This window comes from Chiloscyllium punctatum, chromosome 15 (assembly GCF_047496795.1).
Source record: "Chiloscyllium punctatum isolate Juve2018m chromosome 15, sChiPun1.3, whole genome shotgun sequence".
NCBI classification, from domain to species: Eukaryota; Metazoa; Chordata; class Chondrichthyes; order Orectolobiformes; family Hemiscylliidae; genus Chiloscyllium; species Chiloscyllium punctatum.
The window spans coordinates 3034393-3052516 of NC_092753.1; the positions used below are offsets into that span (position 1 = coordinate 3034393).

Sequence of the window (18124 nt, forward strand, 5' to 3'; positions counted from 1 at the left end):
AGTTACTGAATGGTAGTACATACTTAATGAGTAATGTTATCATGAATTCCTTTGTTGCTGTATCAGTTTGTACTGCAGCCACCAATACTCAGTGAAGGTGCAACATTCAAGCTTTTAGACAATTCAAAGAGCACTGCATTTGACTGTGCCAAAATATTAATTACATTCAATTCTGCCAATCAGTAGGGGTGCACCTTGTGATAAAGTTTCAAATGGCAGTTCAGGAGAGATCAAAGGTAAGAGGTAGTGGGACTACTAGTCAATATGGAAAAGCTACAGAGAGGGAGGGAGAAGTAGACCTCATGTTAGGTTGGGCTATGATTTTGTGCAATTAATCAGGTTAGTATTCAGAAAGCAAGTTCAAGGTAATACTAGCCTGAAGCAGACTGCAAAAAGCTGAAGTTGTGCCTGAGAAGTATGCTGGAGTGAAGTTTTAAAGAATCAGGAATTCCAGAGGCAGGGGGCACTAAACCAATCCATGAGATAGGTTAGATGTACTTGCTCTTTTATATATTCTGTGCAATCTGAACATTGTTTTATTACCCATATTTGCTTCATGTTAAATTTGGGATGTTAGACTATTAGTAATGAATATTTTTTGTCAATATTGTTTACTCCATTAAATTTTGTTTGTGATAAAATAGTTATTCCTTGTTGACTAAAGAAATCTGGCTGAATTGTTTATAAATATTAAACAGATACGGAATCTGTAAATAGGACCAAATCACCAGCTGGTAAAAAATTCAAAATGTGTTACGAATGGTACAAGAGAGGGTCTAGAAAGGGATCACAGGAAGAGGGATACGGATCCTGTAAGTGAAGAGTTATTATAGAAGGGCAAAATATGTTGGCACAAGCTTGGAGGGCTGAAGGACCTGTTCCTGTGCTGTAGTATTCTTTGTTCTCTTCAAACTCAGGTTATAATATATGCAAGTACATATCTCTATTGTCTAAGTGAATGCAAATTGTTTTCTATTCAAATTAGAGAATATACAAAAAAAAAAGCAGGCTCCAGCTACAGCTTTGACTGATCTCAGATCTTTACTGGACAATTACTGCTTTTTTAAAGTGATACCTCATGTATGAAGAATTAATATCATTTGGACAAGAAGGTACTTGTCCCATTGCAAAGTGCCACCAAAGTATTATAAGTTTGATTGCAGTAAGATCTTTAATTTGACATTTCTATTTCACAGAACAGAGTTGTACTCAAGCATGATTCATGACCTTTAGAGGAAACAATAAAAATTCAACAGCAGACACACTGGTATTTTCAGTAACTTTATCAGTAACATCCTAGGCAGTGTACAAACTCACCCTGTGAGCATTGTATAAAGGAGAACTCCAAGACTCCAGATATCACAAGCTGCATCATATCCTTGTCGCTTTAAGACCTAAGTAGTACAATATAAATAAATAATTAGTGTTTCAATTCCGGCTGCACGTGAACCCTTAATAGTTAATATACCTATATTGGACCTCACTCTCTATATAAAAAAAGCCCTTTAAGATGGTGCATCAGGAATGAATTAGGTAATAACCTGGCATGAGGGGGAGAAAAACAGCTTGGCAAATTAAGTCTGTTGATTAACAGCAATGCAGATTATGAAGCAATGATAGTAATGTTTAAACTTATGAAAGAAACTGGATATAGCTATCTAGACTAAAGTTCCACAGATGCAGAATTAAATAAATGTAGAACCAAGATTTCTTTAAATTTGTGAAGCTCTGGAAATGACTGTTTGGTGGGGCAGGGGCAGGGGCTGACAACTTTTATCAAATTCAAAGGAGTAGGCCACTTTTGGAATATTTTGTGCAATTCCAGTCTCCTTCCTATCAAAAGGATGTTGTGAAGCTTGAAAGTGTTCAGAAAATATTTACAAGAATGTTGCCAAGGTTGAAGGATTTGAGCTATAGGAAGAGCTTGAATAGGTGATGACTGTTTTCCCTGGAGCATTGGAGGCTGAGGGTGACCTTATAGAGGTCAATAAAATCATTGGAGCATGGATAGGAGAAAGAGACAAAGTCTTTTCCCTGGGGTGGGGGGAGTCCAGAACTAGAAGATATAGGTTTAGAGTGAGAGTGGAAAGACAGAAGAGAGACCCAAGGGGCAATTTTTTTCATGCAGAGGGTGGTAAGTGTATGGAATGAGCTGCCATTGGAAGTGGAGAAGGCTGGCACAATTGCAACATTTAAAAGGCATTTGGATGGGTATATGAATAGGAAGGGTTTGGATATATGTGGGCCAGGTGCTGACAGGTGGGACTAGATTGGGTTGGGATATCTGGACTGCATGGACAAGTTGGACTGAAGTGTCTGTTTCCATGCTGTACATCTTTAGTTTCATAGGTCAGCTCATAGAATCATAAAGAGGTTGAAGGAATACAAATACAGGGCAGACAATTTTTTACTAGAAACATTTACTGGCATAGGAAATGAGTACCAACATCTGTCAACCAAATGCATTACATTTTTCTATCCAATGTACTGTCATTAATAATTAAAGAAAAATTCTGACTAAGCATTAAGTCCATAAAAAACTTCACTTAAAATGTTATCAGCAAAAAAAATGCTAATTGATTAAAACGCCAACTCTATTGATTCTAAGAGGCTAATTTGGCCTGTTTTGCATTGATTTAATGAAATTAAATATTCTGATATTATCTGAATTTCAGCTATACCCTCACACTAATGCAGAATTCCAGACAGCATATCCATACATAAATTTCTAAGAGGCTCTTCTCTGCTATGAGCATTTATTATACAGGGATATGTTAGTGATAAGTGAACAGATGCAATAGCTTGACTAATACAATAGTTCAACCCCGACTTCAGGATTTAAACATAATTTTGACATATTTCTGAAGTACCTATGTCTATTTCTCTCCTTTAAAAGGAGCTTTTAGAATGCAAGTGGATGCAAAACTAAAGAAAGGTGAATTATTATAAATTTCTGCCTTTCAGGAAAGAGATTAATATGATGCTTCATTTACCAATTCAGGTGGATGACAAAGATAGCATGGCAATATGGCTGTTGTGTTTTAGAACACAAAGGTTATTATACCTTAAAAGTCATTCTTCATCCATGAAGTATTTAGGGGGAGCATTTAAAGCAAAGCAGTATGATATTCTAACTTTTCAACCTTGGAATCCACACTTGAACATTTCTTGTCATCAGGATCTTGTGTAAATTGATTTAAAATCATCTTTATCAGGTTTGTACAAGGCTCAGGCTAAAGTTCACCATTTAGGACTATTATAAGAATGGTCAATTCAAATGCTAGCAATGTAGGCTGATCATTGTCTTATGGTCTCATGGTTAATTACTAGAGTAAAGCAGAGATGGATTTTCATTGCAGTCAGCTGCGGTGTAATTCTGGGTGAATGTTTCAAACCCAATTAACGTTCCTCCCCAGAAAAGCATAAAGAACTTTGAATTTAAAAAAAAAGGGTATAGGGAATGAAAAAGACCCCTCATTCCTTCCCTTACCTAACTGTAATCCTCTAATGAGGAAAGCTCAAGTCTTTGCCAAAGCCAATCTTGCCCGAGATCACAGGCTCTCCATCTCTATATGAAAGTGCCTCCTTCTTCAATGAGAATCTCTCTAATAGCGAAGTTAGTAGTTCAGCATAAGGGGAAAGGAGAGAAATAAACGAGCATCATACCATTTGCTTTCTGACATACTACAACCAGCCCATTATCCACTGCTCACTATTGAAAGTTTCACTGTTTCAAGGGCAAACAAAAACTTTAGTAATGTTTCATAAAAATGTAGAAATCAATCAATACTTCATACCTCAGGAGCAACAAAATTAGCTGTGTAACATGGAGTCATGAGAAGGCCATTATCAGCGCGCAGCTGTTTGGCAAATCCAAAGTCACAAATACGAATCGATTCTGGATTGCCTGACTCATCAACATAGAGGATGTTACTCGGTTTCAAGTCTCTGTGCACTACCTAAATGCATAAAAATACATTATGATGATCAGCAAACTGCATCTGCTTTTATTATTGATGCATTTCCAATTAAAGGCTTCCAGAGAGTTAAGTTGGAATATTACCAAGATCTATATTAAAACTCTTTGAATGTACAAAAATATGGTTGCTTCCCTGGAGCTGGTAAATATACTTTGTATTCTCTCACACAATCAAGTTCAGAAAGCTTTAAAAATTTGACAGAATATGCAGAATCAACTGATAGCTGCTAAAACTGCAAAAAATTGTAAATGCCCTCAAAATCTTGAGAGAATAAAGACTAGAAATACAATAGGACTACAGACAAATAGCAAGGGTATCCTTGCATGTAATGGTTAATTATCTTTGAAGTATATGTGTACAGTTTAAGTGACACCAGAACCATGCTGAACTATAATCAATTCCAAAGATGAGTAGGATTTTGAAATTCACTGAGATACAAGTATACAAATGCCAGTGAAAGAAATCAAAATCTGATTTCACACCAGCTTTATCTCTGCAATACAACAGAAGTTATGTTCAAATTAACACATCTATAAGGAACAAAGAAAATTAAATTTTAACTACTAGATTTCTTTTAAACATGTATTCTCAAAATCTTCAACTTGAACTATCCTAGACCAATGAAATGAAAAATCCTATTACTGCCAGGAGAGAAAGGAGATTTTTTTCAAAAAGGCATTCATGGGAACGACAGCTTGCTTGCTGGGCCAGCCTTATTGCCCATCTCTAATTGTCACGAACCAACCATGCTGTGGAGTCATATGGTCAGCAAGAACAGGATCAGTCTAAACAAATAAGTCAGCAGAGCAAAGAAAATGTAAGAAGAGTTCATGAAAAGTAGATAAATAAATTTTACCTACAAATCAACGTAACTTCATTTGATCAATGGATCCACCTCTTAAATGGGAATACAACAACAAGCATGATGAAACAGAATATAGAAGACAAAAGTTAATGGAATGCAACAGTCAATCCTAAAATCAAGATGGATTACTTCCCAGTGAAAAATGGGAGTTTCCCCTTGGTGAAAATCAGTTTTTATATAAGCTGAAGTTTCAATGCTGTTGTGGTAGTGAAGAGGGTAGTAAACTTGATTGAGTTGAACAATATACATAATTTTGAGTAACTTTCCAGAGCACCTGAGAAGTTAACCAGTAACAATCAAACTACCAATTGTACTGCATCTTTACAAAGCATACAAAAAGAAATAAAGAATGGAAGCACTTATTTAAATCTCAAGAAGCCAAAATATTTCATAACCTCTACAGTTATTTCACTAACTGAATCTAGTTGAGACAGGGATTAGTTGGATGTTGTTGGCTTCCACGCAGACTCAGACAGATTAAAGTCTCTTGATAAATTCATACCACTACGCAAGATTCACAATTGTCATCTGACACAACCAAACATTTTATTCTATTCTTGAATTTTTGTCTATATGCAAATCTACCATGCTGATATCCTTTTCTTAAAAGACTGGACGTCAAAGAGCTGCAATGTCGAAACTGAAATAAATCACAATTTTCAAATGCTTTGATTCAGAAGTAGCAATTCCATTGAAATCAACTATACAACAGGGGTGACTGTCCTAAATTTAAGCTAGAAGGATTTTATGTTGGCTGACAAAATGACAAGTACTAACTTTTGAGCACCAATTTCACCTCAAGAACAAAAAAAAATGGATAAGACAGTAGAACAGTCAACAGCAGAATTCATGGTTCTGTACCCAAAAATGCCCATTTTTAGGTAGTTCAAATTTCAAAATAGGACTAGGTGAATGGACATTACCTTGGTATTTCTGACTTTGGATACTAAAATAAAAAGTCACTACAGTCTTATCAGAACATAGGATTGCTCCCTCGTCAGAGAGACAACTGGTAGTGGTTTAATCTGAACGTCACAGTGTCTGAGGGGAGGGGAGAGGTTCAGGAGTATCCTTCATGGCAACCTCAGCTAATGCAAGAGCGGAAGCCACACTTTGAGCCATAGAAAGGATTGAGATAGAGTTTGTGAATGAAGATGGAAAGTAGTTTTAAGAAATGCAGGAAGCCAAGTTGGGTGGAAGGAAAGAGATGCCCTAGATCATTGCTTGTCAAACACTATGCACATGCCATTCCCACTATCACATCATTTCAAGGCTTGAAAGACGACAGCCATCCAGTGAGTTGATAAAGGTCTAAACTTGTAGCTAAGCTCAGATGAACAAACAGACTTATCTTAATTGGTTCTTCTGATAGCACAACCATTGCTTTCTAACAGTGTGCAGGCAGAAACACAATTCCTAAACACTGTTGAAAATCAAAGAAAAAAAAACCCTTTGAACTGAATGTGCATAGGTCCTGCTTTACTGTGGTAATTAAATAAGGAATAGGGATTTCTGATTCACTATTAAAATGTTGCTTAGCAATAGCTTTACCTAATTATTTTTAGCAAACTAAATAAATGGTTTGAAGGAAAGCAACTATTGGACAGATGCAAAATATGGTAGCTGATGAGCAGCATAATTGAGAAACTATTGCATACAATCAAAGGCCAAGAATAGAAAACTCACCAGATTGCAACAGAATGCTGCACTAAGATCATAGGAAACAATCTATTCAAATGGGTCAAATAAAAGGATACAAATCCCAGACAGGTATTCCTTTCCATAGAGATCATTCAATTATTGAGAAAATGTCATAACTCTATCAGAAACAAAAACAGAAGTTGCTGGAAAATCTCAGCAGGTCTGGCAGCATCTGTGAAGAGAAATCAAAGTTAACGTTTTGGGTCTGGTGACTCTTCCTCAGAACTCATGGTAGCTAGGAAAATGTGAATTTAAATGCAGAAGATAGGCTGGGGGAAGATGCAAGGGTAAACAATAGACAGAGACAGAGCCCAAAAGGAGCTGATCTTCTGAATGTGGATACTGGTGGGATGGAACACAAGGACAACAGGAACTCTTCCTTGGTGTTTATTTAGTATACAACTGTACCTGGTTTACTTATCTTGGATGATTGAACACCTCACCTATGCAAGGGACATCAAATTGAGTAATGTGCAATTTGAAGAACAGAATTAGGTTTCTGTATAGCCATGGAGATTCGCCATATTCTCAGGACTGGCTCCAATTAAGAAACCATCTCATAACTAACCTCTAAATAAAGACTGAAAGAACTGCGGAAGCTGTAAATCAGAAATTGCTGCAAATGCTAAGCAGGTCTGTCAACATCTGTGAAGCAAACTCAGTTAATGTTGCGGGTCTGTGTGATGCTTCCCCAGTTCTGGAGGAGGGTCACCAGACCTGAAACATTAACCGATCTTGCTTCACAGATGCTGCCAGACCTACTCAGTTTTTACCAGCAATTTCTGTTTTTATTTTTGTTCTCAATTAACCTCCCTCACAGAGGAACATATATTGCTAAAGTAGCTTCTCTTGATTTTAAGACTTCAGGGCTCTTGTTAATCCTGTACCATTGTGGCATACACTGTGACCATCCTTAAAGAACTAGTCAAGAGTCCCAAAAGATGAGACTTGAATCAAAGTGATATCTGTGCTGACTTCCTATTCTTTTTGCCTAAGATCTCAGTATTCTCTCTAGCCACTGGGGAGGACCCGGAGGACTGGCAAGTAGCTAACATTGTTCCTCTGTTAATGAGGGAAATAAGGATAATCCAGTAAATTATAGACCGGTGAGTCTTACATCGATGGTTGGGAACTTATAGGAGAAGATTCTTAAAGATGGATTTACATACATTTGAATAAGTGTGACTGAATTAGGGAATCAACATGGCTTTGCGCAGGGCGGATCATGTCTTACTAGCTTGATTGATTTTTTTTTAAAGGAGCTAATAAGGATGATTGATCAGGGTAGAGCAGCAAGTGCCGTTTGCATGTATTTTAGTAAGGCGTTTGAAAAGATGCCTCATGGTAAAATCATCAAGATTAAGATGCATGGGATCCACAGTAACTTGGCCATTTGAATTCAGAATTGGCTTGCCCGTATAAGACAGAAGGTAATGGTGGAAAGGTGTTTTTCTGGCTGGGGGGTTCCCGAGAAGTGGTGTCCCAGAGTGATCCATACTAGGACCTTTTTCTTGTGATTTATATAAATGAATCGGATGAAAATATTGATGGGTGGGTTAGGAAATTTGTAGATGACACAAAGATCAGGGGAGTTGTGGATAGTATAGAAGATTGTTAAAGGATACAGTGGGATATAGATCAAGTTTTAGATGTGTGTGGAGAAATGGCAGATGAGAGTTTAATGCAGGCTAGTGAGAAGTGTTGTACTTTGGGAGATAAAATGTTACAGATAAGTATGACAGGGCTATTAACAGCATTGATGTACAGAGGGATCTTGTGGTCCTAGTCCATAGCTCTCTGAAATTAGCCACTTAAGTAGATAGGGTGGTAAAGGCAGCATATGGTATGCTTTCTTGTATTCAATTTCTCAACCAATCAAGTCAGAAAGCAATGTTGCAACTTTATAAAAGTTTGGTTAGGCTACACTTATGAGATCGGCATTCAATTCTGGTCATCACATTATAGGCTGGATGTGGAGGCTTTGGAGAGAGTGCATAAGAAGTTTACCAGGATGCTACCTGGATTAGGGTGTATCAATTATGAGGGAACGTTGGACAAACTGGGGGTGTTTTCTCTGGAGTGGTGGAGGCTGAGAGGAAATCTGACAGAAGTTTATAAAAATTATGAGAAGCATAGATATGTTGACAACAGAAATCACAAGTCATGTAATAAATATCCAGAACAATAGGATGAACAAGTCAATCAAAATTAAAGGACACAATTGTAAAGTAAGGTGCAGGATAACAGGGTACAGGTCATTGAAAAATGACAGGTTAAGAAGAGTTAATAAGGCATGTGTGAATCTGCTAAGTACAGCATATAGAAGCAAAGACATCATGGCAAAGCTTTAGAAAACATTGATTTAATTTGACTTGACAGATGTTGCGTCCAATTCTAGATATTACACTTTTGAAAGGATGCAAGAGCAAGGTAGATGGGCCTGCACTGTGATCAAACTGTACTGAGTGTTGTGGCCAATTCTGGTTCATGAAATAAGATTACTAAAGATATTTTATGTATTTAACAGCCAAGGAGCTAATTTTCCCTGTCTCAAAGTTGAGCTAAAATGTAGATTCAGCTTTATAATCTTAAAGGGAAACATCAAGAGGTGATCATAGAGGTATACAAGATAGTTGAGGGAAAGCCAATCCAGAATAATATTAAATTAAAACATTAGAGTAGTACAAGGCAAAACATTCAAACTAATAAAAGGTAAATTGAGGATAGATTTGCAGTAAATACTCCATTCTTTAATATAGGTGATGGTATCAACCAAACACAATGAATGAAGTGATCTGGACAACAAGAGACTACTAGGTGAGGTCATTTACTGGCCAAGAACTTCACTAGATGTGAACTGGAAAAGCACAGGTCAGACAGCAGAAAAGGCAACATTTTGGGCTGATGGTGTCTAAACTGCTGTGCTTTTCCAGCTTTACATCTGTTGATTCTCACTTACTCACTTACTGCGTCGAGACAATTACACAAGTATAATTTTAAATGTAGACATCACAGAATGTTGGAGATAAATCTGAACACAAATAAAATCTCCAAAACTAATAATGAACTTTGAAAGAATTGGGACAAATTTTCCAAAATATAAAACTTGTCAGTGCAAGAAAATTCCAAGTTTTAGGATGCAGTAAAGCCTGGAGAAAGACAGTCACATAACAGTGCAACACAATCTATTGTGGAGAATAGCCATCTGGTTTGCAACATAAATGTTCACTTATAGGAGATAGCTGAATTAGTAATACTCAGTTATTTAAGCAGAAAATTCTACATCTAAGAGATAAAATCTGTAGAAAAATTTGACTTCAGTGACCTTAACATATATTCAGGGGCGGCACGATGGCTCAGTTGTGAGCACTGGTGCCTCAGTGCCAGGGACCCAGGTTCAATTCCAGTCTCAGGCGACTGTCTGTATGGAGTTTGCATGTTGTCCACGTGGATTTCCTCTGGGTTCTTCGGTTTCTTCACACAATCCAAAGATGTACAGGTCAGGTGAATTGGCCATGCTAAATTACCCATAGTGTTCAGGGATGTGTAGGTTAGGTGCATTAAAAGAGGGTAAATATAGGATAATAGGGTAGGGGAATGGGTTTGGGTGGGTTATTCTTTGGAGGATCGATGTGGACTTGTTGGGCCAAAGAGCCTGTTTCGACACTGTAGAGATTCAAATGATTCTACACTTTTTTCAGAAGATAGATTTTAATACAAAAAATTAAAATCCGAAGAATTACATGCTTAAATTATGTCTACAAGTTAACACGAAATCTATGAAAGGCAGCACAGTAGCAAGTGCAGTACCACGGACCCAGATTTAATTCCAACCTTTGGTGACAATCTCCCCATCGCTGCCTGGGCTTCTGTTGAGTGCTAAGTTGCTTCATCGTGTCCAGGGATGTGCAAGCCAGGTGGATGAGCCATGGTAAATGCAGGGTTATGGGGACAGGGTGGAATGCTCTTTGGAGGATAGGTGCAGACCTGATGAGCCAAATGGCCTTTGGGATTCCAAGTTTCTATCAGACATTTAGATTTTAACTTGCTCAGTACAAAATTTATGCTCCAAAATATCTAAACTTATGTTCAACTGTCAATGCTTAAAATTCAGAAAGTTACCTTTTTTTTGCATTATATTTAAATTGAAAGTGAACTTTTGTTTTTGATTATACTATCAGCATCATTATCATGAAGAAAAACATTCAGCATATTTTCTTTTACTGCTGTTTGCTAATGAAATATTTGGAAATGATTTAAATTATATTTACCCCTTGTGCATGCAGATAGTCCATAGTGTTTGTTATGGTGTACAGTACAGCACTGGCTTCCCGTTCAGAGAAAAATTTTTGCCTCAGAATTTTGTCCAGCAATTCTCCCCCCTTCATGAGTTCTGTGACTAGATACACATATTTACCGTCATGATACACCTGTAGAAATACAGAAACATTAGAAAATTTACCACCAATAGAGCTATGACCATTTAAAATACTAATACAGTTTACAAACTTGATTTTCAACAGTAATGTTGGATGTGAAAATTCTTTTCACTGTAATGTAAGAGTACTTATGTGCATTGCAATGCTGTGGGAAAGTTAGATTTTTGTGGCCCAGCATAGAGTCAATTAAAATTTGGGAGAAGATTTGTAGCTCGGGTGCTCGTCGTTGTGGTTCTGTTTGCCGAGCTGGGAATTTGTCTTGCAAACGTTTCGTCCCCTGTCTAGGTGACATCCTCAGTGCTTGGGAGCCTCCTGTGAAGCGCTTCTGTGCTGTTTCCTCCGGCATTTATAGTGGCCACTATAAATGCCGGAGGAAACAGCACAGAAGCGCTTCACAGGAGGCTCCCAAGCACTGAGGATGTCACCTAGACAGGGGACGAAATGTTTGCAAGACAAATTCCCAACTCGGCGAACAGAACCACAACATAGAGTCAATTACTTCTTTAATAAGAAAGTTATACAAGAGCAATCTACAAAATTGAGATTGTGGTGTGGCTAAACAGGATGAAAAATCTGTACTTACATCTTTCAAGGTAATAATATTGGGATGCTGCCCATACCGAAGTAGGATGTCAATCTCCTCAGAAGGGTCTCTCTTGCTTTTATCAATTATCTAATTAAAAAAAAAATTATTGTGCAGGAAAGGTGACACATCTATACACACACCCCAACTAACTAATTTATTAACTAATATCAAGCTGCTGTGTTAAAATTAGCCATACTAGATCTGATGTCTGGGTTTACCAGGTTTGATTTACACAGAATTGTTTAGATTCTTTTACCAGAAGTGATCTTTAAGACTTATAAAATATATATTTTAAACATTCACAATCTATAAACACCCCAGTGAAGCAATAATAGTGAAGCAACATCAAAATCAGATCATACAGAATGTATGTCTGGACATTTTCTTCATGTTACAGAGTCGTGTCACATACAATTCTGACTACCAATCTTGGGTCAAAATTCTCAAAATTATCTGCTACCAACAAGTAACGAGCACATAACTACCACAAGAACCATTTCTAGGCAATGACGGATCAAGAATCAATGTCACCACATCTGCTGGTTTTCTATCTTCACAACTGAATTCAGAATTAGGCATTGAAAAGGTTTATTTGAAAGATGCTTTTCAGTCTGAACTGGTCAATTAGTATTGGAATCATCCTTAGTCACACACGACATGCACTGCAAAAATGCATACCTTGACAGCATAATCCATGTTTGTAGATTTATTTACACATCGTTTGCAGATTGAGTAGGAACCCACACCAATGTCCTCTTTCAGGTCATAATTGTCTACAAACTGAATACTGGTTCTGTGCAACTGCAAGAGAGGTGTGAAATTAGTCACAAAAACACAAATGCTACTTTCTGTACTATGAAGTAAAGTCAAAGAAGTTCAATAACTTTCTAAACTAAAGATCTACACTTCTTTGTTTTGTAACTATTCACCCCATTTTAACATGGATTAATTGGAAATGGAACATAACTTAAAAGCGTGCTTAATATTGTCAGCCTTACCTAATGTTCTATATTCTACTGACTGTGATCATAAAACCTCTGCAGTTTCCCTTTACTTAGTAATTTTGCTATTAGAGAAGCAAATATCTTTTCATAAATTCAAGTTGTAGTAGCAGGAAAAATGAAAAACAATGTAGATGAAGAGGATTGCAAAAACATAGGACTAAGAGTGGGTCAACCAGCCCTCAAGCCTGGTTAGCCATTCAATTACATCAACTGCATCTACCCATCTTAGCTCTGTAACTCTTACTACCTTTGATGAATAAAAAAAGTGTTGATCTGAAATGTTCAATCAACGTAACCACAACAGCTTTAAGGACGGGGTGTGAATTTCAGATTTGCACCATCCATTCAGGAATTGCACCTAAATGGTCCAGTTTTAATTTTAAGCTTGAGCCATTAAAATTATACTTCAGCAAGTTGACAGGGCCGGAAATAACAGATGCTCTAGCTGACAGTCTAATCAAACCATAGGGTTATTTTCATACAGACAATGATTTAGAACAGCTTAACCATTTGGAATAGGACTGGACATTAACAGATGTTGAAGAAATACATACTTTGTGAGCATCTAGTTGCCACACTAGATTTAAGACTCAGGAGCTGAAGCTCACTGTTCTCTGGTTCTCACTAGCTCCAAGACTCAATCTAAAGTTGAACTGCCCAGAAGTACAAGAACAATTTAAATCGACAAATCTAATGAGCACTGCCTATTAGATAAATGTCAAAGCCTATGACGAAATCTTTCTAGTCTATTTCAATGACCAAAGTATTTTTTGGCACACAAGTTTACAATTCAAGTTCACACACTGTTCACTTCTAAACAACTATGTGGGTGCACCTACACCACGTGGGCTGCTATGGTCCTAGTATATGACTTGAACCACAAAGATTACCACTTTTCTCAAGGGGAATTAGAGATGAACAATAAGAAAAAGAGTAAATGTAGAGATTGGACAATGAAAGCCTCTCTAGTAAGAGAGCCACATACATCTGGAAACTGCAGGTTAATTGAAACTGCCAAGATTAATGGAAAATAGATTAAGAGTAGTTTTATTGTTAGGTTAAAAAATGCTTTTTAAAAATTGTTTATCATCTGAATACAGACATTTAAGCCATGTAAATCATAAATTCCTTTCTCATTTCATCTACTCTCCTTAAAGTAGGAATGCATGTGTGTCAGGAAGGAAAAGCTAGTATTCAAGATTATGAGATGAGAAGGTAAGAGTGAAAAAAAAAGATTAATTGGTAAATGGGACAACAGGAAAGATGAATTTGCTACGTTAGTAGAATGGACTATGAGGAGAGCAAAAAAGTTTACTGAAATATTATAATCTGGTGGGGAAATGCAGAAATGGATCATTGCAAAATGGTTTGGGACCTATGCAAAAACAGTAAATGGGTCAGTGGAGGAGAGAAATGTTCACTCCAAGGTATACCCGTTACCAAGCTGCAATCTAGAATGTACTAGAAATTGAAATAAACAGATCATTCACATCTGAAAATTCAGGAACATTTTAAATGCAAGCTACCCATGGACAAGAAAGTTTGCAGCATGGCAATAAAGTACATTTTTAAAAGAATGGAAATGTACCTTTACAAGTAAGTTGCACAGTAGAATATAAAAGAACTTGGTCGATACATTTTGCTCTAATTAAAAGCTAAATCACATTTATAATGGAACTGGGTAAATGACAAATCATAGCTTGCAACGTTAACTGGCTCAGCAAATACATTTTAAACGTTAATTAACTGTATAAACCACTTCAGTCTCACTGATTGAATGAAACAACACTGCAGTACCGTCCTGGTAAATAAATCTCAAAAGGTACTACAGTATACAAGAGCAGCAGGTGAGTTGTACTCATATTTGCATGGGAAGCAATATAAAAAGTAGGGAAGTTTCGCAACAGTTGGACAAGGAGTTAGTGAGATTACATCTGGGAGTACCATGTACAGTTTTAGTAGTCTTACTTATGAAAAGGACAAAATTTGCATTCAAAAACAGTGTAGGAAAGGATCACGAGTTGCAAGAAGATTTGCAGCTCAGGTTGAGATTCTGGATATAGGTTTGTTCGCTGAGCTGGAAGATTTGTTTTCAGATGTTTCATCACCATTCTAGGTAAAAGCATCAGTGAGCATCCGGATGAAGCACTGGTGGCACGACCTGCTTTCTGTTTGTGTGTTTAGGTTTCTTTGGATTGGTGATGCCATTTCTTGCGGTGATATCATTTCCTGTTCTTTTTCTCAGGGGGATGGTAAGTGGGATCCAAGTCATTGTGTTTGATGATAGAGTTCTGGTTGGAATGCCATGCCTCTAGGATGTGTTTGGCCACTACATTGGACAATCAGGCAGAAAAAAAACTAGCCACCAGGATACATGATCAACTAGCCACAAAAAGACATGTCCCACTCTCACTAGTATCCTTACATACAGATGAGGAAGGACACCAGTTTGACAGAGACAACATATCCATCCTAGGTCAAGTCAAACAGAGACACAAGAATTCAGAGAAGCACAGCATTTCAACCAGAACTCTATCATCAAACACATGGACTTGGATCCCATTTACCACCCCCTGAGAAAAAGAACTGGAAATGATATCACCAACCCAAGGAAACCTTAACACAAGTAGAAAGTGGGCCATGCCATCAATGCTTCATCTAGAGGCTCACTGATGTTACCTAGCATGGTGACAAATGTCTGAAAACAAACCTTCCAGCTCAGCAAGCAAACCTACATCCACAGGAAAGGTTCATTTGATGATTCCAGAGATGGTGGGATTATATTATGAATCAAGGCCAAACAGGGCTCATATTCATTGGAATTAAGAAGAATGACAGGTAGTCTTATTGCAACACTGAAGATCCTGAGGGGAAGGAATAGAACAAGGAGATAGCTTTAAGCTAAGGAATCGCCCATTTAAAGCAGAGATGAGGATTTATTTTTTCCAACAGTCCTAAGCTGGAATTCCCCTCGAGCAGTGGAGGCAGGGTCATTTAAAGTTAAGGCACAGCTAGATAAAATATTGTTTCATAAGAAGTTGTACTAAGGGAATAGACAAAACAAAATCTAGAATAGATGGTAAGATCATAGCTGATCTGTCACCAATAACAGAACAGGCTCAAAGGTCTGAAAAGCCTGAAAGGATGCAATCTGGTGATTACTAAATGTATTATTAACAGAAGTAACTACTCTGGTTTTAGAAAATAAGCATTATATGTTTGGCTTTCAATGTTAAGTATTGTAATGAAGTACAGCACAGCTCAGATAAACTTCACTTTCAATACCCAGTTTCTAATTTGTTGTTATAAAATTAAGTAATGAAAGGCAAATTGAAAACCAATATACAGGCTTCTTGCCTTCCATGCTGAATCCGGTGCCCTCAACATCATCCTTGAAGGTTAAAGAATCAATACATTATCAGGTTCTATTTTGACTATTTAATCTGCTATTATAGTGTACGGCTAAGTGAACAGAAGGCAGAGAGTAAATTTAGAACAGCTAAACGTTCTATGATTAACCTTGTGGGTTGTTGTTAAAGCCCACAGGATATCTCTGGCGATATTTTTCTGAGGATCTTCAGAGGATTTATTTTCTGAAGCAGAGCAATAATTTTTCAATGACAAATGGAAGTTTTAAAAAGACCAAATAAAAAAAAGTGCTGCTGAATGATACATAGAAATTAATTCTCGGTCACCGAATTTGATATACTGCATATGCCCTGTAGCAAATATATGAAAACATGGGCATTTTGTGCAACTGGTCTGCTTTTTGAGACTGCATTTATACCATGATTCAGAGAATCCAATAATATTGCATCACAAAGTAATTCCCAAAGAATCCAATATACAGCAACAATTAGGACTGAAATGGATTTATGGTCTTATTTACCAATATTCAAGCATTAAATGTGACATAACATGTCTGAAAAAGGAAGAATTATGGTATCAGCTTTCAATGGATTACTGGTGGAAAACATCAAACAGTTTTTACTTGTACAATTGGATGTGGAGCTGTCTGCATCGGCTGGGGCTCTTCCTCAGAGGCAACAGCCACAAAGCTGAATCCACGGAAGAGCTGATGAGCGTTGGCACTGGGTGGAATACCAGGGGAATCTAAACAATAAAATCAATAATAAACCTCATCAGGATCATTTTCACACAAATGCAACTAAAATTGCATGCAGATCACATTTCACATGCTGCAGCTATTTACAATCACCAATCAAATGGAGCTTCAAAAGGTGTGGATCTTCAGTTGGTTACCAATCACAGATTGAATTACACCCCTAACCTTGTCCCCAACATCACATGCAAATTTAAAAAAAGCAGTGAGACAAAGTAGCAGTTAGTTTCATCATGCAGTCACATTGCATTGAGTGTAATGCACTGTTACTCTGAAGTGCCAGTGGAACAGAGAGCCAAATATTGCTAATGATTAATACTGAAGATTTATGAGTTTTCACAAATAGTTACCTTTTGGTGTTTTTGCTGTAAACTCTGGATCAAAATAGAAAGTATCCTCTGGTCTACCAATTGCAGGTTTGAAAGGTGGCATAATCTCTCTTCTGCACAATTTCTGAAATAAGCAGTAAATATATGTATATATGCCAATACGAATTGTGTGATGAGTAATTTTTCAAAGAATCAAAAGAAAATGAAAATTCCAAAATTAGATTAATATTTAGAGTTTGAAAAGGTCCCTTTCCAAATTGTTCTGTTAGAGAATATGGTAGAGGAAATACAGATGGCTTTCTCCAAGTATTAGAAAACTTCAACAGTTCCATAAATGCACCTAAATTTGTTTATTTGGAAAAATGCAATTTGGCACACAAAATAAATGACATTAAAAAAGGAAAACAAGAACATTCAAAGGATTTAAAATTGTGCCTAAAAATACAGTTTAAAAAATAATTACATAAAAACAATACTCACATTCCAATCAATGGTAGAAAAAAAAGAATGTCTTTTAATTTCTTCAACACCATCTGGACCAGCTCCTAGCAAAGCAATAGAAGTAGTGTATGGTTTACTCGTAACCTCTCAACTCATCACTGTGGAGCTCCAATCCTTTATAACAGTACAGTGGAAAATTTTCATTTGAAAAAATTACAAAGAAAATGGCTCTTTGTATTCAAACAAATATTAATCGTTCCTCACTGGTACCATCATTTGTTGCATCACTGATCAATTAATGAAATCACAAATGCTCTTCTTGCTCACTGTCATGAGTGTTCAGAAAACAAATGAATAATAGGAGGGGTTCAGCAAAGAGCACATCTTAAATTAGTTGTCTTCAATTCAGACTTGTTGCTTGAACACAAAATCTTCATTCCTAATGCTTAGGAATACAGAATATAGACTTATGAAAGATTACAGCACAGAATGAAGCCATATGGGTCATCACTGCAGCATAGTTTATTTGAACAACGAATTGTGTTTGGTACCACATCCCTCATGTCTGTAATCCTGGAGGCTCTTCAACCATCTAAAATTATTTATGGATTTGGTTTCCAACATATTTTCAGGTGAACCAGTTTGAAAATGTCAAT

At 36.9% G+C, this 18124-nt stretch overlaps 1 protein-coding gene across 7 annotated transcripts in view; it reads right to left on the reverse strand.

Moving 5' to 3' along the window:
• LOC140485987 (ribosomal protein S6 kinase alpha-3) overlaps positions 1–18124 on the reverse strand; it is a 117823-nt gene that overhangs the window by 3382 nt on the left and 96317 nt on the right. For 6 of the 7 annotated variants that reach the window (XM_072584483.1, XM_072584482.1, XM_072584480.1 and 3 more), the window contains 8 exons: positions 17508–17572; positions 17049–17151; positions 16567–16688; positions 12250–12372; positions 11569–11658; positions 10818–10976; positions 3798–3959; positions 1318–1394 (listed from right to left, as the gene is read on the reverse strand). In XM_072584483.1, coding sequence (XP_072440584.1) covers positions 1318–1394; positions 3798–3959; positions 10818–10976; positions 11569–11658; positions 12250–12372; positions 16567–16688; positions 17049–17151; positions 17508–17572 — 901 coding nt within the window. The remainder of the gene's footprint in view (positions 1–1317; positions 1395–3797; positions 3960–10817; positions 10977–11568; positions 11659–12249; positions 12373–16566; positions 16689–17048; positions 17152–17507; positions 17573–18124) is intronic. The other variant, XM_072584479.1, reaches the window with a different exon arrangement.